At 41.6% G+C, this 21604-nt stretch overlaps 1 protein-coding gene across 5 annotated transcripts in view; it reads right to left on the reverse strand.

The window, feature by feature from the left end:
* The window catches only part of NHEJ1 (non-homologous end joining factor 1), an 89366-nt gene that overhangs the window by 12334 nt on the left and 55428 nt on the right, over positions 1 to 21604 (reverse strand). For 2 of the 5 annotated variants that reach the window (XM_077956364.1, XM_077956363.1), the window contains exon 6: positions 2305 to 2370. In XM_077956364.1, the coding sequence (XP_077812490.1) occupies positions 2305 to 2370 (66 nt within the window). 5 annotated transcript variants of the gene reach the window in all.

Here is a 21604-nt window from a genome sequence, read left to right on the forward strand (position 1 = left end):
CCGATAGTGTGGCTCTGAAAGCTCTTCATCCCTGCCCTGTGCTACTGGCACTGTGCAGGAGTGCAGATTCCTTTTTTTTTTTCCTGTCTTAGTGGAGAAGAGAGGACAGTCAACTGGGTGTCTAGGGTACAAAATTGATTTAGAGTACCCCGCAGTATCCTCTGTAGGACCTCCACCACCAAAAGGATTCTCTTTCACTCCAGATTACACGCTTGACAGCTGGGAACACAGCCCATAGCAGCCACGTTCTCATGGACTCCCTGCCCCCATCCCGCCTGCTGCCCGCCTCTCTGGAGGGTGGCAGTGTCCTCTCTGCCCTGAGAAATCTTACTGTATAGGGTGATGCACCACCTCCTCCACCTGCCACACACACTGGAAATAATATAAGGTACTGATCTTCATGACCTTGAAGAGGTAAAGATTTCTTAACAGGACACAAACTATAAAGGAAAAGATTGATAAATTGGACTAGATTAAAATTAAGAACTTCTGTTCATCGAAAGAGATATTTAAGAGAGCAAAAAAGCAAGCTACAATGTAGGAGAAAATACTTGCAATACATATACCAACAAAGAACTCATTTCCAAAATATATTAAAAACTCTTAAAAATCAGTAAGAAAAAGACTTAGTCATACCTAAGTCTTAGTCATATTTAAATGACTGATAATTACATAAAAATGTACAGCACCTCATTGAGAAAATTAAAACCACAACAGAATATCACTACATATTCATCATAATGGCTAAAAGGAAAAAGGAAGATAATATCAAGTGTTGACAAAGAAATAGTACAACCAGAATTCTCCTAAACTGCTTGTGTGGTTATAAATTGATACAGTCATTTTTGAAAATAGTTTGGCAGTATCTATTAAATCTAAAAATATACACACCTATGACCTAGACATTCCACTTCTATGTATTTCTCCAACACAACTAGGGAAATACATGGTGGTATAGTTTTACAATCAAATATTATACAGAAGTGAAAATTTTAAAAGTATGGCTACAAAGAGCAACATGGATGAATTGCATTAACATTTTGGGTCAGGTGTGTGGCTCACACCTGTAATCCCAGCACTTTGGGAGGCTGAGGCAGGAGGATTGCTTGAGCCCAGGAGTTCGAGGCTACAGTGAGCTGTGATCGTGCCACTGCAGGCCAGCCTGGGCAACAGAGTGAGACCCTGTCTCAAGAAAAGAAAAAAAAAAAAAAATTAACATTTTGTTGAGTAAAAGAAGTCATACGCAAAATAGTATATACTGTATTATTCCATTTCTATGAAGCTCAAAAACAAGCAAAATTAACTTAATGATCATATTAGAAGTCAGGATAGTGGTGTTACCCTTTGGAGGTGGTAGACACTGGCAGATAATAGGGGAGTACTTTTGAGTACTGGAAATTTTCTAGCTCTTGATTTGGGTGCTGGTTACACAGCTATGTTAATTTTGTAATAATTCTTCAAGCTGTACACTTCTGATATGGGCACTTTCCTACATGCATCTTATACTTCAATTTTAAAAGTTTATTAATAAAAGATGAATCACTATGGAAAACAGCGAGGCAGTTACTAAAAATGTTAAACATAGAGTTACTATATGACCCAGCAATTCTACTCCTAGGTACATCCCCAAGAGAATTGAAAACATATGTTAACACAAAAATGTGAACACAAATGTTCATAACAGCATTATTCATAAGAGCCAAAAAGTAGAGACAACCCAAATGTCCATCAACGGATGAATGGATAAACAAAATGTGGTATACTGTACAATGGTATTTTGTTCTAACATAAGAAGGAATAAAGTATTGATATTCGCTTTAATACATGAACCTTAAGAACATAATGCTAAGTGAAAGAAGCCAGACACGAAAGACCACATATTGTATGATCCCGTTTTTATGAAATACACTGAATAGGCAAATCCATAAAGACAAAGAGTAGTGATTTCCAGGGGATAGGAGACAGGGCGAATGGAGAATGACTGCAAATAGGTATGGCATTTCTTTTTGGGGTGATGAAAATGTTCTGGAATTAGATAGTAGTTGTGGTTGCATAACCTTGTGAATACACTAAAACCACTGAATTGTATATACTTTTGGTATATACTTTTTGGTACATTTCATGGTATGTGGATTATAGCTCTAATTTTAAAAACAAGTTTTGAAATAGATAAAGTCTCTATTCTCCCCATCTCTTTTGCCTATTCTCCACTCTATTTCCTCTTTTAGGAATAGATGCTCAGGCTCCCAACAGGCTTGGACAACTTTTAAAGAACTTTAAGCAGTCAGTGGAGCAGATACCTACCAGTGGCTGAGAGACTGGAGGTGGCATGGCATGTTGAAAGACCACAGGATCTAGAGTCAGACAGACCTGGTTTTGAAAATAAGTCCACCACTTACATGTTTGTTTTATGATCTTGATCTTGGCCAAGTGACTTAATTTTCTGAGCCTCAATTCTCCCTCTATGAAATGAGTAAAGGAATTCCTACTAATGAGGGTTGTCCAAGGATTGTTAAATGAGACAATGTATGTAACATATTAATTCTGTTCCCTTGAGAGTTCCATGCACTCTCAACTATTTGAAGGCAACTAGGAAAATCACTTTATTTCAGCAAAAACAGTGTGGGCTCTGGAGTTCAACTGCTTACACTCAAATCCCTGACCCATTATTTCATCTCTAAGCCTTAGTTTCTTCAGCTGTGGAATGGGAATGATATTACTACCTGCACTATAGAGTTATTATGAGGATTAAATGAGATAATGCAAGTAAAGTTCTCCCTATCATGTCTGGCACATAGGAAGTGCTCAATAAGTATTAACTGTTATTATTAATTCAATCATTAAACAAAATTGCCAAGGATACACTATAGCATGCTGTGTCCTAAGGATAAGACAGGGTTCACTGTCCTCAGGGAGCTCATAGTCTGGCTGAAGAGTCAGACACATAAACAAATAATTGTTCTTCACAGCTAGTCACACACTGGAGCCTTTGATTCCCAGTCAACAGCACTAGGTCTGAGGCCTTACTAAACAAAGCCGGATATGTAAGGAACAGTGTGGGGTGGGGGCAGCAGTGAATAGACGAACCGTGAATCAACAGTAGGCCCTTCTTTTCCCACAAATAGCCTACAAAAATCTAGATAGGTATACACACTTCCTCCTCTGAATTACTATTAAGGGGCCATCTGTGTCCTCCAACTTATTCAAGCGGCTGGTTTCTTCTCATCTTTCAACTCTCAGTTTAAATGTCACTTCTTCTGGCCCCCTGACCATATCACCTGAAGTGCTTTTACAGCATTCTATTCATTTTCCTCAAGTAATTATAATAATTTTCCATTATTCATTTACTCATTTCCTGTCTTCCCCATTAGGCTGTGAGTTCAGGGACCTAGAGTTCAGGGACCATTCATCCAGCAAATATAAGTACCTACTATGTGCCAGGCACTGAAGTATGTGCTGGGAATTCAGTTTCGGGGGAGAGACATGGCCACTGCCCTCATAGAGCTTACAGTTTGTATCTGTGGAAAAAGTTTTAGGATGCAGGTTTATCCCAGTTCCGGCTGAGGACTCTCTTATGACTAGCCCAGTTAGATAGGAGCCCTTGGCTGCCAATCTCGCACCGAGTCCAAAAAGCCAGAAGCTGAAACTCTGGTGACGTCTCAGTTCTTTTTTCTGCAGTCCTAGATTCCTGTGGAGTTTAAGCTAGGGTAAATAGCATAACCTCAGAGCCATTTCTGCAAGTTCTTTCCTTATAAAGCTATTCCTATCAGCATTCTAAGGGCAAACATGGTTGGTATCAGGCAAGAAACACATGGCTGGGGTGGAGGGTGGGGTGAGGATGGGGATAGGGAGGCAAGAGTCTCCCAAAGTCCTGTAGAGATGAAATGACTGAACTGGAAGTGCTGAGCCCTCAGCGCCTTTCAAATTCGATGCCCTGGATTTCTCAGATGGCTGCTTCCCACAGTCTAAGCTTCTCTACCATTGAGTCTGACTTCGTTCTAAAGGCTACTTCCTGCTAAGCTAGCCTGAGGTCTAGGAATGCTGAATTAAACTCTAGGAAATACATTCTGCTGCAAACTCTCTGGGGAAATGCCAAGGGAACACCATTTTCCAGCACTGGGTGATAACAAAATTCAAAGGATTGTTGAAAAAGCTTCTTTAAATTTGTTATTAAATGAACAAGGGTGTGTGTATATACCAAGTGTGTGTGTATATAAAATTAATGAATAAATCCTTGCTTAATAGCAGGAGATAATGTCCTGAGAGCAGAATTGGGGACAAAGTTTCAAGCCACATAAGCAAACAGACCTATTCATTCAAGAACTATTTACTTGACACCTTCTCTGAGCCACATTATTCTAGGTACAAAGAAATAAATGACTGATTGTGGGTTTAGCAAAATATGTTCAGTTCTATGATACAGGTCTATGTACAGTCTGCTTTGAGAGAAGAGCAGACCAGTCTGGGCAACATAGTGAGACTCTGTCTTTATAAAAAGTGAAAACTTAGCCAGGTGTACTGAGTGGCACATGCCTATGGTCCCAGCTACTCAGGAGGCTAAGAAGGGAGGACTGCTTGAGCCTGGGAGTTCAAGGCTGCAGTGAGCTATGATTGTGTCACTACACTCCAGCCTGAGGGACAAAGTGAGACACTGTCTCAAAAAAAAAAAAAAATTACAGGATTACAAAGGAAACCAATTAATTGAAATGTTATTATTCAAATATTTTTAAACTAATCTGTAATATTATAACATACGAGCTTCTTTATTAACACATTAAATCATGAGATCTAGCAATGAGTCTAATAACCATAATTTCAAGCAGTAATCAGCAAAAACTGTATTTCAAGATATCTGCAGCAGTATAGAATGATATGAAAGTATCTGTGATTTCTACTGGTGACAGATACTTCTAATACACAGTGTCTTTTGCTTACATTTATAATTGAAGGAAATGCTAAATTCCAGTTACAGGTTAATGAAAATAAGATGCAACTTTCCCTCATTCCATTCACGAAACCCTGAACTCTAAGCATGAATTCCCAAGGCATCCATAGACCCCAGGGTAAAAACCCCTGCTGTAAAGATGTAAAGACTCTCATTGGGTAACAGTGGATGCATAATCAGAAAGACCACATAGAGCCAGTTCAGAGTTAGCAGTAAGGGGAGCCAAAGCCAGATGCCAGTCAATGGTCTGCAGGAGTAGAAACAAATTGGCTGTAGGGGGCAGAGATAAGAGATCTTGAGATCACAGAGAAAGAAGCTGCCTGTCCAGTTCCTGTGAGGCATGGGTAGCCATCTGCAATTAGGTACCAAGAGACCACCCTGTGCCTATTCAGTAAATCCCCTTTTCACTTAAGCTAATTAAGGAGATTTTTCTGCCTCACAATTAATTGCTAATACTTCAAACAAAAGTGCTCAGGCCGGGCGCGGTGGCTCAAGCCTGTAATCCCAGCACTTTGGGAGGCCGAGACGGGCGGATCACGAGGTCAGGAGATCGAGACCATCCTGGCTAACACGGCGAAACCCCGTCTCTACTAAAAAAAATACAAAAAACTAGCCGGGCGCGGTGGCGGGCGCCTGTAGTCCCAGCTACTCGGGAGGCTGAGGCAGGAGAATGGCGTGAACCCGGGAGGCGGAGCTTGCAGTGAGCTGAGATCCGGCCACTGCACTCCAGCCTGGGCGACAGAGCCAGACTCCGTCTCACAAAAAAAAAAAAAAAAAAAAGTGCTCAATGAAACATGTTTGCAAGACACTATGTATATCTGTGTATATTAACAGCCTTCCAGATGAGAAATTCCTTAATTTATAATCAGTTCAGGGTATGTATACTCCAGATTCTGTAAAGCCCACAGCGGCTGATTTCCATAAATCTCCTGTAGAAGATACCACTGCCGAATACCTTAGGGAGGAGGTAAAGCTGCCTGTCCTCTACATAGAGGGCTACCCTGGCAGGCAGGGTGACTAATCAACAGGTAGACAGTGAACTCATAGGAGCCAGAAGAAAGGGAGCAAGATGAACAATTAATAGAGAAGCCAGGGCACTACCTGAAACTGTGCATCTTTAGGTTTAAGGAGACAAGGACAAGAGGGATATATAAATGGCCAGAAGAAGAATCCTAAGCTATCAGAGGTCCTCTTGCAAAATGTGTCTTAAAACAGATTTTCGATACTACTGACAGAGAAAAACTGAGGGGGATAAACTGTGCTCTGAACACAGAATGGTCAGTGCCTAAACTCCCACAAGACAGACGTAGATCTGGGGCCACTTCTGTGGAGAAGGGAACAGAATGACCTTGCAGGCCTCTCCAGCTGCTCTTCCCACTGTTTTTAATCCCACTAAGGGCAAACAGGAAAGGAGAAGTGACTGGGAAAGGAACTGAATATTACTATTAACTGTTTAAAAATGCAGTTGAATAGTGGGTATATAGTGTTTGTTTTATTATATGTTCTTTTGTGTGTATTAAATACTTTATAGTAAAAATATTTTTAAAAGACACAGTGAAACCAAATCAAACCAAACACACAATTGGAAAATGAAGTTACTTAATACAACATCAGCAGTGACTACCGAAGTGCAAGCATGGAACGTGTGTTGAGGAACATCTCCAGCCTGTGTCAATGCCTGGTCCCACTAGACTCCAAGTTTAAAGATGGGCAAGGATTCTGAGGAGAGGCTCTAGAGAAAAATAAGTTCTAGATACAAAGCCACTTTCCAGGAAATCAAGACTGGCAGGTTTTGAGGTTAGGAAGTCGAAGGGGAGAAGGTCAACTGCTAGGCCTGAGTTGTCTGCCACCAGTTTAACTTAGAAGACTCATTCTCAACAGGGTACCTGCCTAACCCATGGCTGGGGTGGTGATGGAGGGATCTGATCTGATCTAAAATGTTAGGATGACCCTAGCATCCAGTGTCTGGGGAAAATTAAGCAAGACTTACTAGCCATTAAAAAGATCCCAGAAAAAGATGGAGGGTAGGGAGAAAAAAAGAACTGGAAATTAAGATATACTTCAATTCAGACCCCCCACTCAGAGCAGGAGTCTGACAGTACTGTGGAAACGGAGGTTGTGGCTGGGTGCTGGGAAAAGGGGACTAGAGAAAGAGAGAAGTCTGAATCTGCAGAAGAGTCAAGACAGCTTGATTTGGAAGAAGTTTTCCTAAATGGATATGATCAGGCTTGAGGCTAAGAGCTACTTCCTGAGACTTCTAGTTCCCTGGTTCAGAATTTCTGCATCCTTGTCCTCACTCCTGGCTATTGTCCAGGTACTCCAAAATGCCCAGATCATTTCTAGGTACAGTACATCTCACACTCATTGGATCTAGGTTTCACTAAGCAGGAGAGAATGCCCTGGTTACTTAATTTAGCATTTCCTAACTGATAATCTCTCCACTTCCTTGCAGGAAGTCATAGCTGTGGGTGTAGGATTCCCATTGAGTGTGCTAACCCCCTATCCTCAGGCTCACTTAGGAGGCACAAACAGGCAGCCCTGACACCAGGCTGACCCTAGGCAACAGAACAGCACGCCAGGGTTCATCTCCAGGTGAGGGGAAGAAGGAAAGACCAAATCTAGGCTCTGGTTACAGGGCATCTTGAACACCTGCTAATAATAAAACATTATCTGTCAAGGCCTTGACCCTCCAAACCACCAAAACAGAGGAAGAGGGTGGGAGAGGAATTTTAGTCCCTCTGATTTTCACCCCAGGTAATAACAACCCCCACTCCATCCCAAAGGCCACTAGCCAGAGTAGAAGAGCACCTAGGAGGATCTAAAGAAAAGACTGACCAAGGCATGTGGAAGACCACATTGGTCCCATCCTAGAAGGTGGGCAGTGGGTATGGCTAAGGAAACACTTGGCTAAATCAGCTTTCTTCCTTTCCCATTTCCATTCAGCCTAACTACCGAGGTGGCTTTTGAAAGATCTGTGAGAGAGTAAGTCAGGGAAGACAATGGAAACAAAAGCCTACCATAATAAAAAGAGACCGACACAGTGTGTAGAGTTCTAGGCCAATATGCCGGGTCTCCAGTTTTGATGGGTATATCTTTTAACTGACAGATGATAAATTATTTGGTTACTAGTAGTCCTGACTGTTAAAAGATCTTACCATCAGGTTCTTAGCATGTGTTTCTGGGTGATATTGTACAATGCTTTAAACCTAATGGTCACTTAATAGCTGTCTCCTTCCCATATCATTCCCCATACAACTGAAACCTAAGTTAAAGACTCCTTAGCCTCTGCCAACTTCTTGTGGCCAGGCCTGGACTGCTTCAAGGAAGCCTTTACCACAGGGATGAGAGCTCACAGCCAATGGGGAGAGCACCATCCATAGCAGGATTAGTTTCTTGATTAAATTCTTAAGAGCCTAGGATCTAGTTCAGGGAGGAGGGGTATGGGTACTATTATAAATGCAATCAGAGAGCTAAGGGGCAGGTTTCAAAGTACACACAAAATTCAAAACATTTTCCACGAGGTAATGAGGAAGACTGAAAGCAGAAAACCAGATAAAAGCTGGTGAAGCAATAAATGTATCAATTTGACAACATCTGAATTGGGCCTAGATAGAGAAGCTTTAAAAAAAAACTGGCAGGCCGGGAGCCGTGGCTCACGCCTGTAATCCCAGCACTTTGGGAGGCTGAGACCAGTGGATCACGAGGTCAGGAGATCGAGACCATCCTGGCTAACACGGTGGAACACCGTCTCCACTAAAAATACAAAAAAAAATTAGCCAGGTGTGGTGGCGGGCGTCTGTAGTCCCAGCTACTCAGGAGGCTGAGGCAGGAGAATGGCGTGAACCCGGGAGGCAGAGCTTTCAGTGAGCCGAGATCACATCACTGCACTACAGCCTAGGTGACAGAGCGAGACTCTGTCTCAAAAAAAAAAAAAAAAAAAACTGGCAAAGAGTAAGAGGCTTGATAAACCAAAATTTAGATTCAGGGAGACAGGTGGAGACTAATGTTAAGGAGCTCCTAGATACAAAGCATTCTACCTCATACAGAAACATGTCCTAAAACTCAACATCAAAGCCCAGAAATCAAGGAATCAAACTTAGAGAGGGCCACTTGGATCACGGATACATGGCTTTCTAAGATTTCCTTCTTTCTAAATAATTCAAGGCAGAGGAAAGTGAGAGGACCTATCTCTTGCTATTTATGTATTTTTTAATTCTTTGAATTTTTATTGCATAAAGTTGATAGAACTGTGCAAGACTAATCCCCCCTCAGGAGAAGAATACTTGAGGAAGCAGGAGAAAGAGTTGGCAATGACCTGGGAAAGATTCTGTAAACATAAAGTGCTGTAGAGATATATGAAATTACTACTCAATTGACTCAGATTTTCTGTCATTTTTGCTCTGCAATCATGCCTAAAAGTAGACAAGTATTAATTCAACAGGTACTTATTGAGGCCCTACTATGTTCCAGGTACTATTTCTGGCTACTGAGACACAGAAGTCAACAGAACATACAAAAATTCCTGCCCTTGAGGAGCTTATATTTTAGCAGTAGAACACCATCAATATTAGTTATGTTAAGAAATGTTCAATGCAATGGGGGGAAAAAAGAGTAGGGTAAAGGATTGGGAATGTAGGGATGAAAAGGTGGGTTGCAATTTGAAATAAAGTGATCAGGGTAGGCTTTGATGAGATGACATTTAGCAAGATTTGACAGTGTGGGAATTAGCCTATGGATATCTGGGGCACAAGTGCTGGAAGCAGAGGGCATGAGACAGGAGTGTGCCCAGGGTGTTAAACAAAACAGTAAGATGACCAATGTAGCTAGAGTGACGTAAGAGAGAGAAAGGTGGTTAAGAGATGAGGTCAGAAAGATTATAGGGATCAGATAAGAAGGGGCCTTGTGAGCCACTGTGACAACTATTTTTACTTAGAGTAAAATGGAATCCCTTGCAGAGTTTTGAGCAAAGAAGTGGCATGAACTGACTCAGAACTTTAAAGAATCACTCCAGCTTCCAGGTTGAGAAGAGATTATAGACAATTCCTGGCTTATGATTTTTTTGGCTTTACAATGGTGTGAAAGTGATATGCATTCAGTAGATATTCAGGGATATTCAGCATTTCATTATAAAATAGGCTTTGTGTTAGATGATTTTGCCCAACGGTAGGCTAATGTAAGTGTTCTGAGCATGCTTAAGATAGGCTAAGCTATAATGTTCTGTAGGTTAAGTGTATTCAATACATTTTCAACTTATGATATTTTAAACTTATGATGGGTTTATCAGGATGTAACCCCATCATAAGTCAAGGGACATCTGTATAGGAGAACAAGGATGGAAACCCAGAGACAACTGTAGTCCCCTAAGCAAGAAATGATGGTGGCTCAGATCAAGGTACTAGAGCAGAGGCAGATTCTGTATTTATTTTGAAAGAAGGGCCAATAGAATCTCTTGATGGATTAGATGTGGGGTATGAGAGAAAGACAAGAGTCAAACATGACTCCAAGATTTATTTGTTTCAGACACAGAATCTTGCTATATTGTCTATGCTGGATTCAAACTCCTGGGCCCAAGAGATCATCCTATCTTGGCCTTCCAAGTAACTGGGACTACCCATGTGCTCCAGCATATCTGGCTCAACTCCAAGATTTTTAACCTGAGCAAGTCTGAAAGGATGAAGTTGCCACTAACCAAGGAAAAGGCTATGGGATGAGCAGGCTTGATGTGGGGGTTGGCGGGAGTGGGGAAGAAACGAGAAGTTCAATATGAATATGTTGAGTTTGATCTATTAGACTTCCAGGTGGAAATGTTGAACAAGTAGTTGAATATACAAGTCTGGGGTTTGGGAGAAAGAACTGGGCTGAAGACACAGGGATAAAGATGATGTTTAAAGCCATGAGACTGAAAGTGATCACCAACAGGGCAAATGTGGGTAGAGAATAGAAGAGGGCCAAGGACTGAGCCTTGGAGGTAGTGCAGAAGAGAAGAGATCAGCAAAGAAGATTGTGAAGAAGTAACTGATGAAGCAGAAAATAAAGCCAGGAAAGTGTATTGCTCTGGAAACCAAACGAACTATGTCGAGAAGGACTGAGCGACCAACTTTATCAAATGCTGTTTGACCAAATAAGATGAGAGATGAGAACTATTTACTGGATTTTGCAACGTAAAAGTCATTAGTAACCTTTTCAAGAACAATTTCAATGGCGTGATGAGACCCAAAACCCCATTTAAATGGTTTTAAGACAGAACTGGAAGAAAAGGAAGGTAAGATCACAGTAAAAATAGACAACACTTATAAGGAGTTTTGTAGGGAAGGGGAGTGAAGATGTAGGGTGGTGATTGGTGGGCAAACTGGGGTGTCAGAAAGATTTTTTAAGGTGGAAGAATAATAGTACACTTGAATACTAATATAACAATGTTATAGAAAACAAAAACTTAGGGAGAGGGCAATTACTGAGCAATTTCCTTGATAGGTGAGATAGAATCTAATGCACAAATGGAGAGACAGCCTTTAGACAGAGGCAAGGCTACTTTATCTTTGCACACAGGTGGAAAAGCAGTGTCTGAGGGTACATATGTTAGGAGGAAGCAGAAGTATGGTTTAAGTCTGCAAAAGTTCATTTCTGACTGATTATTCTTTTTTAGGGAAATTTAATTGTCTGGCAGCATTAAGGGTGCATTTGAGAGGCAGGGTCAAGAATTTAAATTGCAACTAGTCAGACTGGGTGCAGTGACTCACTCCTGTAATTCCAGCACTTTGAGAGGCCAAGGTAGGAGGATTGCTTAAGCCCAGAAGTTCGAGACAAGCCTGGGCAACACAGCGAGACCCTGTCTCTAAAAAAATTTTTTTAATAAATAAATAAAATGATGAAACTAGTCAGCATGGTTGTTACGTTTTGCTTTCTGACTACATTTGACTGCATAGGTATGGAGGAGGTAGAAAGTTGAGTTTAACTGTACACAAGAAATGGGCAATAAAATCAGGAGTACGCGCAAGGGAATGGTTATAATTGACCATAGAAGCTGGGTAAGGAAGGGAGGCAGGGTATCACAGGAGTCAGGACAATGAAAAGGAAGGTAAGATCAATGGGCTGGAGCTCTCTGTAGGATTAAAGGAATGTTGAGTCAAGGCAGAAGACAGCTGGAAAAAGAGGATGGAGATATGCTCAGAAAGTAGGATGTATAAAACTGAGAATATGGAGGAGTGCAATGATTGGTGATTACAAGGCCTAGAGCAGACTCTAGAACAGAGCTTCTAACAGTGGCACTACTGCCACTTTGTGCTGAACAATTCTTCATGCTGGAGGGCTGTCCTGTGCACTACAGGACATTGAACAGTGTCCCTGGACTCTACTCACTACACCAGATGCCAGTAGCACTTCTCAAGTTATGAGACCCAAAAATGTCTCTGGACCTTGCCAAATGTTCCCTATGGGCAAAACCTCCCCTTGTTGAGAACCACTGCTCTAGAGTATGTCCAGAGAAGTCAGTGAATGAGATAGGGCAAGAGTCAAGATAATTAGAGAAGTACTGGAGAAGGCAGTAGTGAGTCAGGAGCTAAATTCCTCAAGAAATGAGTGGGAATTACTTAGAGTCAGTGCATTTTATAACAGTGAAGAGTCCTGGGTGACAGGTTCAGATGCATCAGACTCAAAGCTGGGGCTTTTTAAAGAAGAGGGAGCAGACATGGTCAGAAACCAGCAATTAGAAATAAGGAAGACATGTATCCCAGCTCCATACTCAGTAGTAAGAGGACTATGAAAGAAGAAACAGCCACCGTGTGAGAGTGCGGCAGAAAAGACATGGGAAAAGTCTTGAGGGGAAGGCCAGGTTTCTGACCAAGAAGGAGAAAGTAATGCTCGAGGAAGAGACTGAAGATAAAGAAGATTTTGCTGATTATAAACTATGAATTTCAGAAGGTACAATGGTAGGGCCCAGGAACCGGGGAAGGGTAGGAAAAGAGGACAGAATGGGGAAATGCAAGGTGTATTTCTGAAACTGGTAGGTGGCATCCAGTGGGAGGTCCACTGAGGGAAGGGGTGGTATAGTGGAGGCACATCTTTAATACAGGAGAAGGAAGCCTTCGGTTATTGTGGCAAGAAGGTGGACATAAAGTAAGAATCTTCTGGGAACATGGCACATGACATATTCACACTATAGTCAGGAATCACGCAGTAATTACCAACCCTAGGCTAGAACTAGTTTAGAACAAAAGGATAGTTTTCTAAGCGTCAACAGCTTTAATATGAGGAAGTCGATCAAAGAGATACAAATCTATCAGGATGTGAGAACAGGGTCTTCAAAGGTCCAGGAGCTAAGGAAACCTTCAAGAATGGTGAAACTTGGCTGCGCATGGTGGCTCACACCTGTAATTTCGGCACTTTGGGAGTCTGAGGTAGGTGGATTGTTTGAGGCCAGGAGTTTGAGACCAGCTTGGACAACATGGCAAAACTCGGTCTCTACTAAAATGCAAAAAAAAAAAAAAAAAAAAAAAGCTGAGGATGGTAGTACGCACCTGTAATCCCAGCTACTTGGGAGGCTGAGGCATGAGAATCACTTGAATCCAGGAGTCAGAGGTTGCAGTGAGCTGAGATTGTGCCACTGCACTCCAGCCTGGGCGACAGAACAAGACTGTCTTTTTTTTTAAAAAAAAAAAAAAAAAAAAAAAAAGCAGCAATGAAATATGACTAAGAATCCAGAGAATCTGATCTAGTGCTTATACACTCTGGAAGAGAATTAGAATGCAGATTCCCACAGGGACCAAGAATCCCACCAAGCCAGACAGGGTTGAGGAAAGTAATCTGGACCCAGGAAGCTAAGAAGTAGCAAAGAACTCTATCAAGATAAAGAATTGGTACTGGGAAAATTCACCCATTTATATTTCTTCCTCTATGGGCATTTTACAAAATTATTTTTAAAATACTAATCAATTTAAACACTATAGATGTATATAAATAAAAGACTTATTCTCTTTAACTCCAATCCCCCTCTCAGAGGAAACCACTGTGAACAATTTGATGTGTATGCTCCCAGACTTTTTTTCTATTTGGTATAAACATCCCAAATGGGATCACATTACATATATTCTTATGCATTCTGCCTTTTTTTTTTTGCGTAACAGTATATCATGGTCATCTTTTCAAGGCCATTTATTTATTTATTTATTTATTGGGGATGGAGTCTTGCTCTGTTGCCCAGGCTGGAGTGCAGTGGCACCATCTTGGCTCACTGCAACCTCTGCCTCCCGGGTTCAAGCAATTCTTGTGCCTCAGCCTCCTGAGTAGCTGGGATTACAGGTGTGTACCACCACATCCGGCTAATTTTTATTTTTAGTAGAGATGGCATTTTGCCATATTGGCCAGGCTGGTCTTGAACTCTTGACCTCAGGTGATCTGCTTGCCTTGGCCTCCCAAAGTGCTGGGATTACAGGGGTGAGCCACCGTACCCGGCCTATTTATTTATTTTTGAGACAGGGTCTTGCTCTGTTGCCAGGCTGAAGCACAGTGGCAGGATCATAGCTCACTGCAGCTTCAAACTCCTGGGCTCAAGCAATCCTCCCACCTCAGCCTCTTGAGTAACTGGGACTACAGAAACGTGCCACTGTGCTTGGCTAACTTTATAATTTTTAATTTTTTTTAGAGATGGAGTCTCAATATGTTTCCCAGGCTGGTCTTGAACTCTGGGCCTCAAGTGATCTTCCTGCCTCGGCCTCCCAAAGCGCTGGGATTACAGGCCTCTGCCACCACACCTCGACTATCTCATTCTTTTTTTTTTTTTGAGACGGAGTCTTGTTCTGTTGCCAGGCTGGAGTGCAGTGGCGTGATCTCAGCTCACCGAAACCTCTGCCTCCAGGGTTCAAGCGATTCCCCTGTCTCAGCCTCCTAAGCAGCTGGGATTACAGGCATGTGCCACCACACTCAGCTAATTTTTTGTATTTTAGTAGAGATGGCATTTCACCATGTTGGCCAAGATGGTCTTGATCTCCTGACCTCATGATCCGCCCCCCTCAGCTTCCCAAAGTGCTGGAATTACAGGCGTGAGCCCCGCACCCGGCCCTCATTCTTTTTAATAGCGTCATTGCATTACCTTATATGGATAAACCATAATTTATTCATATTTCCATAATGATGGACTTTTAAACTGTTTCCAACTTTCTGTATTATAAACAATGCTGCTTTGAGCATGCTTATTAGGTATTTTTGTATGTTAATAATTTTATAGAGTACATACCCACTGGCTAAAGGACATATCTGACACTACCAAAAAAATGCCCTCCAAAAATGTACCAATATACCTTCCAACCAAAATTGTATAAAGTGCCCAATTCTTCATACTCTAGTCAGAGCTATAATAATCTTAATTTTTGCCAACTGATAGGAGAAGATCAACTCATTCTTGTTTTAATGTGAACTATTTTTTTTTTTGGTTTTCTTTATTTTGGTTGCAGGGGATATTTCAGTTTAAGAACACTGAAAACTTGCTGGGTGCAGCGTGTGCCTATAGTTCCAGCTACCAGGAGGCTGAGGCAGGAAGATCGCTTGAGCCCAGGAGTTCTGGGCTGTAGTGAGCTATGTCGATCAGGTGTCCACACTAAGCTCAGCATGAGTATGGTGACTCCCGGGAGTGCGGGACCACCAGATTGCCTAAGGAGGGGTGAACCAGCCCAGGCTGTTAACAGAGCAGGTCAAAACTCCCATGCTGCTCAGTAGTAGGATTGTGCCTGTGAATAGCTACTGCACTCCAGCCTGGGCAACATTAAAAAAATAAAAATTAAAAAAAAGCCGGGCACAGTGGCTCACACCTGTAATCCCAGCACTTTGGGAGGCCAAGGCAGGCAGATCTCTTGAGGTCAGGAGTTCAAGATCAGCCTGGCCAACATGGTGAAACCCTGTCTCTACTAAAAACACAAAAATTAGCCAGGCGTGGTGGTGTGTACCTATAATCCCAGCTACTTGGGAAGGTGAGGCAAGACAATCTCTTGAACCTGGGAGGCAAAGGTTGCAGTGAGCCAAGATCACACCATTGCACTCTTTAAAAAAAAAAAAAAAAAAAGCAAAAATGGGGGAAAAAAACGCTGAAAACTGTTTTCAGATTAGGTTATATGCATAAACATTGAACCAAGAGGACACTATTTTTATTTATTTATTTTTAACTTTTTTTTTTTTTTTTTTTTTTTGAGACAGAGTCTTGCTTTGTTGCCCAGGCTGGAGTGCAGTGGCGCCATCTAGGCTCACTGCAACCTCTGCCTCCTGGGTTCAAGCGATTCTCCTGCCTCAGCCTCCCAAGTAGCTGGGACTACAGACGTGCACCACAATACCTGGCTAATTTTTGTATTTTTAGTAGAGATGGGGTTTCATTGTGTTGGCCAGGATGGTCTTGATATCCTGACCTCAAGGGATCCATCCGCCCAGCCTCCCAAAGTGCTGGGATTACAGGCGTGAGCCACCATGCCTGACCACCATTTTTTTAAAAACAGAATGACTGCTAAATGGAAAGAAACCTAAGAATAACAATTTACACATATAACTAATACTTTCAAATGCTTCTAATGTGCCAGACACTACAAATAGCACTCAAGTATATCTCATTGAGCTCTCACAACTCTAAAGAGAACATTATCCCTATTTTACACCAAAATAAACTGAAGCCAGGTAGGTTAAGTAAGTTTCTCAAAGTCCCGCAGCTAGTAATTAAGTAGAGCCAGGTTTCAACTCAGATCACCAGACTCTGGAGCCTCCATTTAGACCAAAGTCAGCTCAACTGAAGTCAAATAGCCAGTAAGTGGTAGTCAGGATTCAAACACAGGTTTGCCTAACTCTAGAGCACACATATGTAAGGTATTTAATAGAATTTATATTATCTGTATGAATAATGCTATGATAGTCTTGGGAATAATTTATTCTTACCCAAACATTTTTTGTTGTTGTTCTGGTTTTGTTTTTTTGTTTGTTTGTTTTGTTTTGTCTCAGGTTTAAAAAACAAAATGACATTGCCTTGGTTGAACAAAGTCAGGGTCACTGCCCTGCATGAATCCAGGAGCATCCTACTTTATGAGAATGGAACTCACTGGCGCTGTGCCATGCACAACCTGCAGGGCCAAACATGGTGGCCCCAGGACCAGGTACAGACTGACTGAAGGAAAAAAGGGATTTCTGCCTGCAACTATGCCAAAAGAGCTAAGGGAAACAGTGTGTCCCCTAGTGGTTGAGAGCAGTATTGACAGCTGCAAATGTCTAGCTAGAGAGCTCCAGAACTGACAGAATTAGGGTAGTTGCTGCAGTGAGATCAGCACACATGAAAACTTTAATTGCTGCTCTCTCTACCCAGGGTGTTCCCTTACAAGAGGGTGCAAGATCTATCCAGGCTACTCTTTGAAGAATCAGAGGTTCCCTAGGAAACAAAGGGGAATAGAGGAGAAGTATCACCCACAACTTAGGTCTCAAGAATAAGACGCCTACATAATAAACGAAGAGAAGAAAACAACTTTTACTACATGAGAGAAGGTGGTAGAGAAAGAGGGATATACATAAATAGACTCAAGACTAGATAATCAATGCTGGAAACTTCGCAGTAATCTTCCAAAAGGCACCCCCCCCCAACAACAACAACAAAAAAGAAGAAACCACTAGAAAATTAGGAAAACCTTGAAAATGTTCTCAAGAGGGAAAATGATGCTAAAAGAAACCCAGATGTGGTGAATATAAAATGAATGGAATTTTGGACTCATTCCTACTGTCAGCCTCTCTTAGAATTGAGGCAAAGGCAATTGCAGACTTGGGAAGAAAGGCTTAACTTGACCAAATTAAAATGGCCTAAAGCCATGAAGAGATCATGGGTAAAACAGAAACACACATCAGCTGGGGTGGAAGACAAGCACTCAGATGTATCACAGGAACTGAGGGAAATGAAGAGGATTCATCAAGGTAAACCTGATTATACTTGAGTGCTGGTCACTAATTGATTGAGAGGGGATATTCTGCTTAAACACATCTTCTAGTTTAGTCTTTACCATTTGTTCCATAAGCAGATTACTAATTTTCAAATAATTAGAAAGTATATTATAAAATAAAAATAACACACCTCATAATCTTCCAGTAACATAGGGTGTTAATCAAAAGTATCAACTGTCACTATTGTCTAAGGTTTGTGCAGAATCTGGTCTGTTATTGACTTGTCAAAGATCTGGCTAAGAAGAAATATCTAGAAAGATGTAGGTGGCACCAGATATCCACTGCCCAGACAGGAAAGAGACTTTTTTTAATTCAAAGAACTTGTACAGTAAGACATGTGGTTAATTATCACAGCAATGGGACAGAAGGGAAACCCTGCCACATCCGTTTTGACAGCTCACTAGACTGCAAGCTCTATGAGAACAAGGACTTTGCTTTGGTCACTGCTCTGCCACTGCCTCTAGAACAGTGACTGGCACATAGGAGGTGTTCACAAAGTATTTAAAGAAGAAATATTAACAAATGCTGTTCCATTTAATATGTCTTTTTCTCATTCTTTCAAAAAAACCTCTTGAAATAAAGAATGAATTCTGTTCATTCTGTCTAATACACCATCTTCCTATCCTCTAATTAAGGAAATCTCATTTATGAAGGTCAAACTCAAATTTCTTCTCTTCCTTAAAGTCTTCCCTGATTCCTTTCTGCTGCCTACAATTCTCCCTCCTTCAAATGGCCACAATTAAATCTTCTTTATTCATTTTCCCATGGTATGTTACTTGGACCTATATTTGCTCTCATTTCGTTTTATACTGTATTTCAATTCAGTATTTACATGTCCAGTTCTTCCATGGGGTTACAAGCTCCTTGAAGGCAAGGTTTTGGTTTCAGTTGTCCTTGAACATCCATCCTCTAACATAATGCCTTGCATATAGTGATTACTTAAATGTCTTTTAAGTTTAATAAAATAGAATTATATTCTTGGTGTTTAATAAGGCACCAGCATATACTAAGTGCTCACTAAACGTTCATTCCATGAATGAATGGAAAGAAAGGTAATACCAGCAAAACTAAGCTGCCTCAAATCCCAGGACTAGGAGGCGTCATGCCTTGAAGACAGAGAAATGGTTTCTTTCTCTTGGTTCTAAGAAGACTTTGCCTGGCTCCTGTGCCCAATATCAGCCACCCTGGCACCAAAACTGTAGAGATAAGTTTGAAGAAGTTCCAGGGAGAGTCACATAATTGACTTGGGGTGGGGGAGGAAAGGATAAAAAAGGAGTGATTAGGGGCTCAAGTTAGACAGATGGCCTAAGTGACGTCTGAGACTAGACACGATAACCTTCTGCTAACACTGGGAGAGTGTAAACACCCAAGAGGGGAGGAATTGTTTAGCCTGGTCCAGTGGGCTCAAAGTAGGAGAAAGGATGAGACAAGGGACGGGAGATCAAAGCCCTGCGACAGAAAGCCAAGCAAAAGAGACACTGCTCTCCTTGGACTCAGAGAAAACAAGGCCATATACATTTTCACAGATATCTACAAGTGTTATATCCTCATCTTCGGGCATAAAGGAGGCCTACAACAGATGGATTATTGAAACTTAATACAAAGAGCCTATGCTTGGAACACAAAGTCCTTTTACCGTTATGCAAAATGTAGCTCCATACTCAATGTTATTAAACAGCGTCCAAAAAAGCCCACAGACTCAGGCTGTGCTCATAAGTAAAAGCACCTTCAAGAGAAGATGAGAAAAGAAAAAGTAGAGAGAGTCAGCAAAGCAGTGAACTGGAATCCCACAGTTTGGTAAAATGCATGAAATCTCTTACCTGTGTTCTCATTTGCTGTTTTCCATTTTACTATAACAAAAACACCTCTCAAACTGGCATCTGCTGAAAAAATATTCATTTTTTCCTATTTCCCATTCTACTCCAAGTCTGCCTTCCAGTAAGCTTGAGTGGGCTTCAATGGTGCCCACAACCTTGACAGTGAGTGCTGAGAGAGAGATACAGAAGATATGGTGTCCTGCTTCAACAAACTTCTAATCTACTTGAAGAGAAAAAAGGTATGTGAAAACAGCAAGAAAATAACTGCAAAGAAACGTATGATATATGCAAGAGAAAGGAGGATAAATAAACTATATAACTACTAATGATCTGTCAAATCAGGGGAAGATAACTGAACTGATCATTCAGGGAGGGCTTCTCAGTAGAAGTGAATTTTCTTCCTAAAGAGGAAAAATAGAAATCGATTGATTGAAACCAATTTATGGTTTACAAAAGCTAGAAGGAACCTCAGGGTGTATCCAATCAAAATTGCTCATCTGACAGATGAAGCCCAGGGAGCATAATAATATGCCCAGGTGACAAATCAAAAAAGTGGAAGAACTGGAATTCAAATCAAAGTATTCTGATTTCAAAATCCAGGGCAGGTGACAGGAACAAATGCAGAGAAGCAAGAAACAGCAATGTCTATCAGGAAGAAGGTAAGCAGACTGGCATGGTGGGAACAGAGGAACCGTTTCATAGAGTAAGGAGAAATAAGAAGCCCCAGGCTACTCCCAAATAATCTTAGTTGCTCCATATGGACCCCACTTCTCTCCCTCTCCAGGAACATTCACCATACCTTAAATTAGCGGCAGGTGCCCTACAGGACTTCTGTATTTCCCATACCACATGCCCTGCTCTGGAGCCTAATCTCCCCCTAAGGGCCACAATTCTCACTCCCAGAGTCTGTAGTGGTTCTAAGGGCCCTAGAAGTTCCAAGATATACATATGGCAAAACTAATCAAGAAGTTACTCCACATACGAACTTCTTGTTCTGCTTACAGCCCCACCCTCCTCCCTTGCCCCACCAACACTGAGGAAACCAGATGTACAAACGGTTAACAGAGAGAAAAAAAAAATCCCACCCAGACCACTTGAAACGCGGCTAGTCTGGCTGGGCTTCGAGTCTGCTCAGCGACTGCGCCATGACTGCTATTTATAGCTTCTGGGTGCCCAGCCCAGCTTCCAGGTCACTAATTGTGGCCCAGCCCCAAGCCAACCCCCATACCTCCTCCCCCGCCCTGTAATACAGGGAACAAGATGAAAATCTAGCTTTGTCCAGCCCAGGAAGAATAGCCAGGAGTGAGATCTGAATCCAAGACCCTGTATTATATGCCTTGTGAACAGTATCAAAACTGTCCAGAAGGCTCTGCCCTCGTTCCACACATCTTTAAGAGCTGAGTGTCCCTCCTTCCACAGCAGCCTCCTTTCCTGAATTCTCTAAATTCATCCAGAGTTGAATCCTGAGTTCAGTCTAACCCATACAAATGCTAGAGAGCGAGAGACGGGTTTTGGCTATCAAGGACACCAGCCAACAGTTAAGTAAAGGGCATAAGTCTTTGAGCAAGCATCTAAGCACCCATGGATTCATGTGTTTGCCTCTTCCTGGGATCTATTTGTTAGATTATCTGTCCATTTATTTGTGTTACTACTCTAGTCACCCACAAAAAAAGTACCCAGGCAGGAGGCACGCTCCGAACTAAACTTCTAAAAATTCTTTTCTAGCACTCACCAAATACATTTTAAATCCCACGTATTCTTAGTTTCAGATAGAGGACCTGAATAAGATAGTTTTATGAGAGTGCTATAAATAAACCCTTCTGATTCCAAGATGCTATTATTTGAGTATTATTCTATAGTACTGTTTTCCCCCTAGAGATACAGATTACCAGAT

The sequence above is a fragment of the Macaca mulatta genome, chromosome 12 (assembly GCF_049350105.2).
Source record: "Macaca mulatta isolate MMU2019108-1 chromosome 12, T2T-MMU8v2.0, whole genome shotgun sequence".
Taxonomy (NCBI): domain Eukaryota; kingdom Metazoa; phylum Chordata; class Mammalia; order Primates; family Cercopithecidae; genus Macaca; species Macaca mulatta.